Raw genomic sequence first — 14,095 nt, forward strand, 5'->3', positions numbered from 1 at the left:
ATTAAAACTTATTCAGTACATGGGAGGACAGTAGTTACTTCATAATTCTTGTTCTGTTTCTTAGTAACAGCACAATGCAACTAATGTATCCTCTTTGGAAAGAAGTGGATTTTTTTGAAAGAGGTACATATATCAAATACTGTAGAATCCTCAGTTTCTCCAGTACCTCTAAGGTGTATCTCCTGATGGGCACTTGCAGGCCAGAGATGAAACACAAGCTGCCTATTCCCACTAAAGATGCCAAAGGACAAACTGGCGGGAAAGTCAGTTTGCACTGTGAAGTGGCCAGCAGTATCAATCCTGACCTTTTTTTAAAAAAATTAATCAGACTGGGCACCAAATTCACTGAGGCAAGTTCAACGACAAATGGCACAAGGGACAATTTTTTTAATGTTTACATTATTATTCTGCTATTCTCTGTTCTTGACGGCACTAAATGAACCCAGACCAGGTGATGCACTTTGCCTGAAGGACATAGGGAATATATCTGGTGAGGCAAATACCAAGGGTATTTGAATATTTACCTGATGTTTGTCATAGAATTTCTCCCATTCATGCTTTTAGACAAAAAAAAAAAAAAACAAAAAAAAAAAAAAAAAAACAAAACCTATTTTGTGTAAGTGAAGATACAACCACAGTGCAAGCAGCTATATTATTGTTTTGGGATTTCAGGTATATTATTGCTTTCATGCTAGCCTCTTTTGAATACACAGACTTGTTTTACTGGCATGATTACTCAGGAGAGTTGAAGAGTTTTAAGGAGGAAAAACTGGTCTTCCTGCAATACTGCAAAGTATTCTGCTGAAGAAGTAAACAAATGCCACTTATTATACCAAAACCAAATTAATCCTTGCTTAATCCTCTTGAACATTCAAGATATTGTTCGTTTTTGGTCTGAAAACTAGAGACCTGCCTTTGCAGTAAACAGGTTATAGAAAAAGAACATGTAAACAAACTAGTTGAAATTTCTGAGAAAAATGTCAAGCAAGTGCAAGTAAATTCTAAATAAATGACTGACCTGATATTGAAGAGATATAATGTCTCCAGTAAACACTTAGCCATAGTAACACAGAGCCAGATTTGCCCTTGCAAAAGACATGGATTTTCTACATCCAGCAAGACTCACACTAGGTTCTGTAAAATATTAACAGTTTGGTCAATATTAGCCCATCCACTTCCATTGTTGTTTTTTTATACTCAAACGTTACAGCCAATAGCAGTAAAAAATTTCCAAGAGGCAGAAGCCTGTGCAGGCCCACATCATCAATAACTACATTCTCAGAGTAGGATTCTTTACAATGAACCATTTCCCTTCTCTCTCCCCAGCTAACTCCAGGAAGACCACCAAGACTCCAAGAGAACACCCAGCACAGTGAGCATTTCATGTCTCAAGAGAGCAGCTGCTTGAGTGAAACTGTAAATAAAGGAGATGGACAAGAAATATGTAGGTTGCTGCTGACAATGGCTTTGCAAAATTCCCTTAAAGAATGTGTAAGTCAGGCAACCACCTTCCAAGTGGTGCAGGGCTCCTGGCAGTAGGTTAAAGGACTCATAATTTGCAAGAGCAGTTCACAGAACTGCTGAGAGCACTACTACAGGCACGTCCCCTAAAAGGTTTCCCCTCCTTAAAAAAAAAAAAAAAAAAAAAAAAAAAAAAAAAAAAAAAAAAAAAAAAATCAACATTTTTCTAGGGCTTCCAACCACGGCACCTGAAAAAGACAGCAACCTCTTCACAGCTTCTCCACGCTTGAGTGGAGTGAAGGTCAGATCCACTACATGGAGAGCACCATGCATGTTTTCAGACAATGTCCCACTGCACCAGAGGGGCCTGCACTCCAAAGTCACAGGTTTCAGTCTCTTCACTTTTCGAGATGAGCAGACTACATCTGCTGCTAATCTAAACCAGCATTTAGAAAACTGCAAGGAAACTTCTGCAGTAAGAGTTATTTTTAAAATAACATGAGACTAAGTTTTAAAAAGGACAGCCAGGATATCCCACACATCAAACTCTAATACCAAAGAAAAGACTGAGGATATACACCACCAACTCCTTCTGACAGGTAAGGAGCAGCCAGCTTCCTCAAACATCCTTTCCTGACTTGCACCATCTCCTCTCCTCCAGCAACAGGAGCTAATTGTCCTGCTTTCCAGCAACAACTCAAGTCCTGAGAGACAAAAAAACATATTCTCCCTTTACAAGCTAACACACTGCCACGTCCTGTTTGGACAGCAAAAACAGTGTCTGCATTTTGTGCTCTGAAAGGGGAAGCCATGGGCACAGGAGACACCAACCCCAGGTACATCCCAGCAAGAACCACATCTGCATTCATGCCATCTGCATCTGCTGAACACAAAACAAAACCCCCACAGTGCTCAAATGGTTCAGAAAGAAATGCTGCATATTATTGCATAGAAAAGAATGAAACATGGCCACAGTGAACTGGGCTGCATGGTCTCTGCAATACACTGCATTACTGCAATGCTAAAACAGCATTGTTCCACATCTGGACTTCTTGAGCCACCACTGAGCAGTGCCAGGCAAAGCACAAGAGCTTCAGCAAGAGCTGAATGGCTCCCAGAAAACCTTCTGGCTGCCTTACCAATGAGCCCCCTGCCCGTCCAGCCCCACACATGGCTCTCCAGGCTGGGATTAAGCAGTCCATGTGTTCTCACTGTCAGGGACATGGCTATTAAAGCATAGCCATGCTGCTCTCCCCACTGGGCACTGGGGCAGCCTATCAATCTGTAACCCTGCACAAGTCGACAAGGTAACACCAAAACCCCACAGTTAAAACACATTTTCAGAGAGCAACCTTACCAAATATACAACAGCATCTGCAGCATTATTAAGCTAAATTAAACAGGTTTAGGCCTTCCCTGTGTACCTCTGAAATTGCACATTCATTTATGATTTACTACTCATTGTGTAACCATTTAAAAGTCCAGACACATCTGATTAAAAATTTTAGGGTGAAAAAAGTCCTTGCAAGACTTAGCATTTTACCACAACTGGCTGGAGAGAGAAAAGGAGGCGGCACATCACTTCAAAAGATAAAAAACAACAACAAAAAAAAAGTCTTCATATTTTCATAAGAAAATGTTTAAGTGATATTCTTATTTCCCAAAATCAAACAGATCTCTGACAGATGTCAGAACACAATCCACCAGGGAATACCAACATGACCTGGTCAAAAACAGCTATCTGTATTTTTAAAAACATGTTACCACATTGGCCGACATTATGCATAATGCCATAAGTTGGCTATTACCCATTCAAATTCAACAGCAGTTTTCAGACACCAACTTTAAACTGTTACTTTTGAGATCACTACAGTCCTCTCTGCGGTTTTGTAAGAGATGTATATCATCATTGTGCCTTCAAAATCTTGGTGAAGCTGAAATACAGGTTTCCCTTACTCTTTCAGCAACAGGAGTATGTTTCTGGGAAGTGGAAAGTGCCGACCTTGTCATAATCCTGTAACAGTTAAATCATTCAAGAGTAAAATAAAATGGATCCTGCTATGTCAAGTATGTATTTTAAAACAAATGAAAATATTGGAAATTTGAAAATATTGGAAACTTTCAAGTCCAGTGAAATTCACTGACAGGAATTTAGCACTAAAAAAAAAAAAAAAAACAGGCAAAAAGGTCAACTGTTTTGCAGGTACATCACAGGCCATTTTTTCATTGTTTAATTATACTTCCCAGGTACCCTTATATCTACTGCTGCATGTTTCCAATATGGACATACCAGCTTTATTTGCAACAAAAGTGAATGAATCTCGGCATGATTCTGAAGAAAAGTTCTCAGACATATTTATAGTGAGGACAGTATTTACACAGTAACACCAAGATCTTCCTGTTCTCTGTGTGAGCTCCTGTGACAACCATCCCCGCACACAATTCCCTATCAACACCACCAGCTGGCCACCTCTCAGCAAAGGAAATACCAACAGCTACCTCCACTTCTTCAGCAGGGCTGTGCAGGGCACACTAGAGGTGGGAGTGCACTGAGAACCAACACCACGTGACTAGAAAGCTCTTTTCGGACCAAAGCTTGAGAACAGTTCATCACAAACTGCAGCAGTACCTGAATTGCAGACGTTAAAAACTAAGAGAAGAGTATTTCTCTATGGCAAAATCCTAGGTCACTGGTGAAGCAGATGGTGAATCTACCAGGTGGAAAGGATGGCCAGGGCCTCTAATCCATGACATTCTATTGAGATCTCTGTAAGCAAAGGGCTTGTAGTATTTAAAACTCTGCTGCTTCAATTTACAAGTTTCTTCAAATAGGAATGGCTGCTTCGGCTCTTTCTACTTTTGTCTGCTATTTCTAGGATCATACAAATCCCTCTGAGTCTTCCTTAAGTTATTTTTGATGTTCTGCTTCCTCCACAGAGAGACCCAAAACCACAGCTTGGCAGCACAGAGCTGCTGCCTGAAACAGTCACCCTGAACAGAGTAACTGCTGCCATGAAGTTTCAGCAGCCCTGCTGAAATGAACCAGTCCCATCCATCTCACTCCCTTGCTTGTTTGCAAAATAAGGATCAGGCAAACCCGGGCTGTTGGCAATTACCCCACAAAACAAACAGAACACCAGCTCCTACCCATTCCCAAAAGAGGCTCATCTTTAGGAACAAGCTTTTAGTAAAGGCCCAGGGGTGGCTAAGAGGAAAATCTCTCATATTCAGAGTTACTCCCAGAACCCTGCAGCCACCATGCTCTCTAAAATGTGGTATGGGTGCTCAGCCCTTCGGAAATCTAGGCCAGTAATTTTCTCTGGGTAAATAAGAGCTTCTGTTCTGCAAAAATTGCTGGCTTAGATGTAGACTACAAAACAAACAAAGATCCTTGCAGAGGAGGTTTTTTCAGTTTTGTTTTGGTTTTTTAGTCCTTATATTACAGCTTCCATATTTTCCCTCTCAAGTAGATAGTTACTAGCAAATTTCTCTCACGAACTGAAATGGTAATTATTTACCTCCTTACTAGCATAAGCTTGATTCTATGCTGCAGACTTATCTTAGTATTTATTCCCCAAAATCACACAAGCCTCTGTCAGTAAACATCAAACAAGAAATTAGATACGATACGAATGTGCTCCGTGTACAAAATAAATGCCAAATACCTGAGAATTACATGCTATGGCAGAATGTTGGGTTTTTTTGGGGGGGATAAATGGTGAAGAGGAAAACACCAAATTTGATATCAACAAAAACATTAAAAAGGCAAAAATATTTAACACTGAAACACCAACAGCTTCACTTTGTGTACACTACCTAAAGCATCTACTTTTTTACAAGACTGACAGATTAACTGGCCAGCTTAAAATGAAGATAAAGACTCCAATCCTTGGGTGATATATGCTGGAAAGACTGTTGCTGGAATCACTGAATGTTCACCAAACTGAAATACTCCTCCTGTCTGTGGGATTTCATGAGCCTGTACAAATGTAACAACATTTCTGCTGACTTACAGGAATATTCAAATTGAAATGACATGACCATGCCTTTCTAAAAGAAGTATGGAATTACTACTTGCCATCACATCACCAGTAGATAGTACAGGCAAATGAAAAACTAAATGGTTTACCTCCAAAACCTTCAAACCTATAATTAGATAAGGCTTTTCTACCTCAAAAGAACTGCAATCACGCTACATTTTCCAGACTCAAGTTCGCATCTGAACATCTTCACTTTTCACCATAACAGCTCTACCAGACAGCATTAACAAAACTTAGCCAGGTCCTTCTATACTTAGACATCTGACCAAAGCAGTACACTAAATATCTCTATCTTTGCACCAGATGTATCAGAAGAAGACACCTCACACTTCCCTACTACATTTTATCACCATTCTACAAAAAAGTAACAGTAACAGATAAAAAGACAAAAAATGGGCAAGCTCTGCTCACCTCAAACAGAGCCACATCATTTTGCCATTCATACACAGAGCAAGGGATCTCACTCAATGGTGAGAACTGGAGGTACCTCCAGATAGCATGTATTCCAAAATACAGATCAACAACTCTCTGTGATTGATGAAGCAACCTTAAGTAAAAAACAAGTGAAAAAAGGATCTCAACTGCCACATCCCGACCTGATATAGCTAGTGCACAACAGTACACAGAAATACAGCACTATTAGGTTAAATGAGCCATAAAACCCAGAAGATTGAGATGCCAATTTCATCCTGAAGGTTTATCCCCTAGTCTAGGGCAGCCAGAGATCCCAAGCCCTGCCCTGCCTTTCACACTCAAAGAGAGCAAAATTAAAGCAAGGGACCCTACCCTTCCTTCTTGTGTGAAAATACACACAAGAAGCACTAGAATGAAAACTACCTGTATTGTTTTCTTATTTGAAGTGCCTAAAATACAATAGCAGGCACTGACAATGGGCTATATTCCTCATGGTTGTCAGGCAAGACCTAAGTCAGCCAGGCCCATAGAAGATCTCTCCAAAAGTAATTATCTAGAATTTTTGCTTTTATCTCCCACACAAGACTCATCCAAGTATTAAACCTTCCAAACTGGAATTTGAGTTCTCAAACTGACATCCATGAGAAGCACATGTCTATGCCTTACCACAATTTCCTCTCACTAGCATGAAGTTTTCTAGAACACGGCATGTGAAACATCATGGCAAAAATTAGGAGCATACAGCATTGCAAAAACCCAAACAAACCCCATTTTTCTATGCTTTATATGGTGCACAGGCACCACTTATATCAGAAGGATGATGGAGCCATGACCAACACCAAAGGAGGCTTCAAGCATCTGCTCCTTATTGCTCTTCAGTGCAACCTTTTATAACCTTCACCTTAAATTCCCTGCACCTGTGAGCCCTCTGCTCCCTGTGCGATTGCTAAGCACCCCTGGGCACCCCATGGCTCCTTACCTTCCATAGCAGTCACCTGTTCTGCACAGCTGGAGCCACTGGGGATCAGCCACAGCCCCACTCCCAGTCACCACAAACTCTGTGCCTACAAAGTGCACAGACTAGTTATTTTGCAACCAAGCAAACTGAACCTTCATAAACAGAAGAACTGGCAGATGGCAATTAAGAGTTAAATAAACACCTACCTAAATTATACACATGGTGGCCTACAGTAAAAGTATCAAGCATTTATCCTTGCTCGTGTCATCCCAGCTCCCTGTGAGCTTGTCCCCATCCATCCCATCCCCTCAAAAAGGTCTGACCTGGTGCTGTCATCTGTCTTTCCTGAGCACTTGTACATCTCCGAGTAATCTCTTCACTAAGTTGCCTGCAGCTGGGACAGCTTTATTCAAATTCCACCTCTCAAAGTTCACCAATGACTCAAAAGCAGTGACCAGATACTCCATCTTTTCGAGCTGCTCAGTCTGAGAGAATTACCCTCAAGAGATCTCACCATTCTCTGGTAATTATAAAATCCCCCACTATCACAACAGCCCCTCTCTCCCTGCTTTCAAACCATGACAGTAAGCAAGAGACAGCAGGGGATCAGTCAAAAGCTGAATGAGCAGAAATAAGGAATGGGAAGGGTATTCTGCAAAGATATTCTTTAAGACTACAGAAACCCCTGTCTGACCATTCATGGCAGCATCTGGGAAGTTAGGCTAAATGATTAGACTTAACACAAAGAAATTAGAACTTCAGGAAAACAGAACTAGTAAAAATTAAATACCAGGTTCCTTCCATAGTTCTCAACTTCCCTGGAAATGATTCACTGCCAACTTCAATCATGAGCAGCTTTTCTTCTCTCATGGCCAAAGCAAAAATCTGGGCATACCTTTGCTTTAGTATCACAGAACATCACCCGTAACACTCTTTCAGCCACCTCTATGCTACAGGCTCTCTGCTGCCACGGCTATAATCAAAAACTACCCCAGTAGCAATGCTGAGGGGCTCTCCTGACATCATTAAGGTGCCTGACATAGAACACAAAGAAGTTTTCTTCTCTTCACATAGCTAAGGTGCTTTGCCATGAGACAAACATGTCACATAGGAGTGTGATGTTATTTTTGTGTCTTCTTCCACACTAACCAACTGAGCACTTCTGGCAAAACTATACATTGTCCAGTCCAAGCAGGTCAAAAGTGAGTGTTTTATTGTCTCCAAAACTGTCTTCTTCATACCCTAAACTTCTAGTGCCCTCACTAACAAGAGAGACTGGTTAAGCTCAGATGCCATCAATTATCTTCCTTTTATAAGGAAGCAGGAACTGAATGAAAACGGGGATCAAGAGTATCCTCCACTGCCACAGCACCAGATTCTTCTCAAGTTCAAGAAAGATTCTTCTCGAGCTTAAAGAGCATAAAATCAAAAGCTACAAAAACTCATTCCAAAGCACTTTTCAGTGTGTGCAGGCCTCCTCTCACTTTTGCCATAAGTGCCACATTGCCTGTGTGAAATTTACCTGCAGAGCAAGGAGAAACTTACAAAATTAAACTCTTCAGCAGTTTTATCTCTAACAGGTGTTGGCTATGGCAACTTGTGCCCATTAGACAATTTATGTCATGTTGCAGACACTCAGGGATGTACCAGTCCATTTTATAAGACAGCCAGACAGTGTAGGAGCCATAAAATCTTATGCTTAAATGCAGCTTTTACCAGAGAGACTTCAAGCACCTTATTAATTTGGGTAACTTCGCTGTTTTATCTGTGAAGAAAAGACTGTTTAGCAGTAATTCCAAGGGTTCATGATGGCAGCATCTAACTCCCTAACCCAAACACTCAGAAACCACCATTTCTGCCACAGGAAAAACACCACAAAGCGAGGTCCCACTTAACACCTTATAAGCACAAAAAAGGAACAAAATATTTAAGCACATATAACAACTGAGACCAGATGCAACTTCCACCATTTATCAACTAGTACACAAGAAAAAAGCCCCAGTAATCTTTCTCCACCCAGCCTGAACAACTAAAAGAAACAATCCAAATATGCAGGAGAAATTGGAAACCTCCTCAGTAAACTAAACACCCAGGAACTATGAATCAGACTCCCTCTGCATATTAAGCGTATGCAAACAAAGAAAAGAAGTGCAGTTTTCCAAGGCATACACTACTGCTGTGTTCTGACAAAACAGCAATTCAGAACCGATCTGAAATGTCGCACTATCGTTTGCCGTAGTGTGCTGTATGACATGCTGTAAACACGGCAAAGCTTTAGTAATACCAGACTTGACCACTGGCCCATACTAGACCTTGCTCCACCCTGTGAAATCTGCGCTGAGAAGTGGGGCAAGACTGACAGGTTTTATTATGAAACTTAACAGGTTTGTGGATTAGCAACGCTACCGTATTGAAAGCTGCAAATCTCTCCCAGGTCATGTCTCTACAGAACCGTGCTCATTCCTCAATTAAAATTTTATTATTAAAGTTACCAAAACGCCACACAAGACCTACCAGTTTCTGCCTGCTTTACAACATCATCATAGAATATGGGATAAAATGTTTGGGGTTTTTTTTAAGAGTTTGTTTTTCTTCATTCACGAGCAAAACTCGACAAATTTGCGATGTTTGGCTATGCTGTTTTTTTTCCAAGATTCCCCTGTGCTTTACCATCGTGAAGATTTTGTAAAAGCGAAAGCAAGTATTTAACCAGACTTACGCGTTCTTCGGACTGAAAATGCCTTAACTTTTGGGAGCAAACTGACCAGCAATAGCAACCGGTTTCTAGAGAGCTTGAAGACGACCCGGGTCGCGGACGCACGCCGAGGCGCGCGCACACACACACACACACACACCCGAGCGAGGGCAGCAGCTCCCCCCCGGCTCAGGACGGCACCGACATCGACTCGGGCCCCACCGAACGCCCGAGCCTCGCCTTTCACCGCCGCAGGCTCCGAACGCCTTCATCCCAGCCTTTACACCACCACGGCCGGTCCCTTCGGGCTCGGCCGGCTCCCGTCGGCCGCGGAGAGCAGTCCCAGGCCCTGCCGAGCTCACCTGCCCCGGCGGCGCCGGGCCCTGCCCGGAGGCCGCAGCGCGGCTCGGCTAGGGAACGCGGCGGCGCCGGAGCCGGCTGCGTTAGACCCGCACGGCAGCAACCCCCGCACACCCGCAATTGCCGGGGGTACCGCCGCCGGTCCCTCCCCCCACCCGGCTACCTGCCTGCCCGGCCCGGCCCGCGCCCCGACTCACAGTGCGTGCGTGAAGGCGCTGAGTCCCGCAGGCACGGCCGCAAGCCCTCGCCCGGAGCAGTCCACGCCGCGGTCGCCGTCGCAGCTGCACGGGGCCGGGCAGGGCGGGGGGGACGCTCCGCCGCTGTGTCCGGCCCAGCTCCCCAGGCCCCAGGCGACGAGGCCAAGCAGAGCAAGGTACCGCATCGCCGACCCCGCCGGCCGCGCAGCCCCCCCCGGCCCGGCTCGGCCTGCGGCTCTGCGGTGGCGCCCTCCGCCTATCGAGCCTGGCCGGCCGCCGGGAAAACGTATAAAAACCCACCAAAAACAAAATTAAAAAAAAAAATCAAAATAAAGCGGCTCCTCCGTCCGGCGCGGTTCCGGGGCTGCCTCAGCGAGAAGTCAGCTCTCCGTCGCCCGCCTGCCCCGTGCACAGCCCGCAGCGCTGCTCGCCACCGCTCATCTCAGCCGCGCATGCAGCGCTCGGGGGAGGCCGGGCCGGTGGCGGTGCCGGTGGCGAGCCAGCCCCGGCGGCTCCGCGCGGCTGCCGCTCACGCCCCTCCCGGAGCTCGGTCCTGCGTCCGCGGCGGCTCCGCGCCCAAGAGGTGCGTATGCTAATGAGACGGCCGCACCTGCGCTCCCATTGGAGCAGAGCCGGCGGGGGGTAGGGAATATGCAAAACACAGCCGGGCAGCAACCAACGGGCGCAAGGGGCGGGCCCGGCGCGGGCAGCCCCGCCCTCCCGCCCCGGGGCCGCTCCCTCACGGCGACGGGACCCCCGGGACCCCCGGGCCCGCGGAAACACGAGGCGCGGTCGGGCCGCCCTGGGAACCAGGGCAGCGCCGGACCCCGGCACCTCAGGACACAATTTCCAGCCCTAGTGTTGCCGCGGCAGGAGCGGACGGGCGCCTGGGCCCGCATCCCCCCGCAGCCGGCAGGCACCGGCCCCGGCCAGGCCCAAACAATGCACGGGAAGAGATGAAGCCGCCCCGCTCGGGGACCGGGACCGGAGGGTTCCAGCGGGCATGGCCCACCCATGCCGTGGGAAGGAGCACGGGGGCCATGCCGTCCTGCTGCCCCAAGGACACAAAAGCACTTCTCGCTCCTGTTCCCAAAGCTGCAGTGACTGAGCACAAGCTCTCCTCAGAACCAGTTTGCTGTTTCCTTCCCACGCAAAGCACTGCCGTGGTACCTGGCTTCTGTAGAGCTCATACATCACAACCAAACCTGTGCCCGTCTGCGTCCTTTTCTCCCAACTACCTTAAAAAGAGCACTAAACAAAACTGAAACCCTATCTATCCTTGTCGTTAGTGCCCTCCATCATCAAACCTTTTTAAAAATGCCTTCTTTTGGACGCTTCTACCCTGCAGCCACCACCAGCAGTGAGCCTGCCGCATTAGCTTTGCTCACTCACACACCATGCCCCGCACGATCAGCACGAATCACGGCTTTTCTCCCAGATTTACCCCAAACCAGGACAGGATGTCACGCCAGCCCTTGGGTAACCATCTGGGACGTCTCAGGGCCGGCCCGCTCTGAGCCAGCAGAGCCGGCTGCAGAAAGCTCGGCCGGGGCACGGGCTCCTGCGCTAGTGCACAGCCACAGCGCCTGCTTCACATGTTGGGCTGGATGCTAAGCCCAGCCCAAAAAGCCCACAAACGCCCGCAGAGCCGAGCAGCTAGGCAGGGACCCCGAGGAGACAAAGGAAGCTGCAGATTCAATGTGAATCAAGCAAAAGCCGTTTGTTGTGCTTCCAAACGTTATTTACTTCTTACCTTGGTCTACACAGTCACACGTGGTTTGATTTGTTGCTCGCTTTGTCCACGCATCTCTTGATCGGTAGCTCTATTTTGTCCACGAGGCAGCACACATCTTTTTCTTATTCTAATTGGTAAAAGCTGCAAATGTCATTTTACTTCAGTTGACACCCCTTTGTCTGTCAGCAACTCTTCTTTCTTACATCATCAGTTTTTTTATCCCCAAAGATGACCTCGTTCTTTAGTTCCAGAGGGTCAGCCTGGTTCATTCAGTACATGTCCATTTCCCACAACACCCTTCTGTCCATCCTGCAGGTGAATGACAGAAGCACACACAGGGCTCAGAGGGTGACAACCTGCCTCTGCCACAGCAGAAAAGGGCTGAACCCCACACACAGAACTCTACCAGCTTCCCAGAGCAGGAGCAGGTCTTCAGTGGTAACTAAACCTTAGTCCAAAGTAGAAGCACTTCAAGTTCCTGAAATTGCATATGAAAAATCCTGAAAAGCTGCAAATAGGTGGTAAGGCAGAGAGGTCAGGGATGAGGCAGGCCCCATCACACAGTGGAGAGACAGTGTCCACAGCACCTCTGGCCTGGCACTGCTGCTCAGCCAGAAGTTGAGGAGCTCATCCCTTACACTTCACCTTCCAAGGGCTGCCTGTGAAGACACCCTGGGCAGCTGAGGTGTGTGCTAGTCACACCTTTCTTGAGCTGACTGAGGTGAGGGAAAAAAAGCAAAAAGTCTTTGCTTAAAAAATAGTCACTTTGTGAAAATTAAAAATCAGGCATGTCAATGGTGGGGACCTGAAGATTTAAAATCATCTGTGCCCAAGAAAGTACAGTGCACAGTGAGGACCCTAGGAATACAGATCCTCCAGCCACCACCACCACCCCATCTCCTACATTTCTCCTCATCCCTTTTCAACTTTTAACTCCCTTCTAAAAGTGTTATTTTATCTAGTTGCAAAAATGGTTATTTTCTTGCATTTAGGAATCCTGTTCCTGATGCACTGATTTTACATGAACATCATCACTTACTTGTGAAAAAGTAAGGTCCCTTTAATAACAGGCTGTGTGCTTGTCCTGTACCTTGTAAGAAATATGAAGTTCTCAAAGTGGAAGCTACCCATGTGTGCTATAAAAGTACCAATGTTTGCAGTAAGTAAAGACACTGGGTTATCTTTTGTCCTCCCTGGCTGATCTTGGCAGAGAAATGCTTCTGTCAAAGCCATGTTGTTCTAAGAAATACCAGGGCCAAAGCCACCATGCATTCATGTCACTTTCTGTGCCTGTGCTCAGGGATAGCAGAGGAGGAGCAGCAACCAGAGCAGAAGGGGGGAAAAAAACTCAAAGGAGTTCTCTCAACTTCCTGCAACAAAACAGATCCAACCAATCCCCATAAGAAAAAGTGACCTTTTTCTTCTACTACTGGCAAAGAAAAATAACAAAGCACTTGCACTCACTCTGCAAACAGTCTCACTTCACTAAGCAAAGATAATGGGAGCAGAAATGGCCCTTGATGCCTGCCTGATTTTGGAAGACAAACAGTAGCATGGAGTTACTCTGTACAGCAGCAGTGGTACCCTACAATGCCCCCAGAAGTTCTCTGGATAAAAGGGCCCTAGTAAAAGTAGAATAGCAGAGCTCTTTTTTTTTTTTTTTTTTTTTTTTTTCTCTGCATGCTTTGAAGCACTGGAATAGTCCAGCTTTTCCTCTCAATCCTTGCCTGATTTCAATTTTTCTCTTTCTTTCACCAGTACCACTTCAGATTTCTTTCCTTATTGCAGCTCTCTGAAGTAGCCACATTTGAAACTCCTGTCCCAGGAGCAATCCACTTCACCTTTTTATCCAGCCAATACTGCTTTGCTGCTTCCAGTTAGTCTGGAACTCATACTGGCAAATTAATACTTTCCTTAGTTTCTCAGCCTCTGTCTCTCCCTTGCTGGTACTGATGGATCACTGCTCTCTCCATTAACAACTCCCATTTCTCTGCTTAGGCAGACACCTGCTTGCAGGCATTTATTGATTTTATTTTCCTTTAAAAATAAAACCCTAGCATTTTCTGTGAAGCTGGCTTATTTTTGTAGGAAAGATCTACATGCTAAGATATTTTAAGTTGAAAAAAATACGGCCATATTTTACTAAATGACCTATTTAACTAAAAATTATACCAGATTTTGAAATTACCATAATTTAAAAATCTGATCTGAAGCAATCCTTAATATCGCAAATCC

At 45.4% G+C, this 14,095-nt stretch overlaps 1 protein-coding gene across 1 annotated transcript in view; it reads right to left on the bottom strand.

Annotated features, from left to right (window-relative positions):
• The window catches only part of LGR4 (leucine rich repeat containing G protein-coupled receptor 4), a 73,238-nt gene extending 62,612 nt beyond the window's left edge, over positions 1 to 10,626 (bottom strand). The window contains exon 1 of the mRNA XM_030240713.2: positions 10,126 to 10,626. Within this exon, the coding sequence (XP_030096573.2) occupies positions 10,126 to 10,310 (185 nt within the window). The 5' untranslated portion in view covers positions 10,311 to 10,626. The remainder of the gene's footprint in view (positions 1 to 10,125) is intronic.
• Between the last annotated feature and the right edge of the window lie 3,469 nt (positions 10,627 to 14,095).

The sequence above is a fragment of the Serinus canaria genome, chromosome 5 (assembly GCF_022539315.1).
Source record: "Serinus canaria isolate serCan28SL12 chromosome 5, serCan2020, whole genome shotgun sequence".
Lineage (NCBI taxonomy): Eukaryota > Metazoa > Chordata > Aves > Passeriformes > Fringillidae > Serinus > Serinus canaria.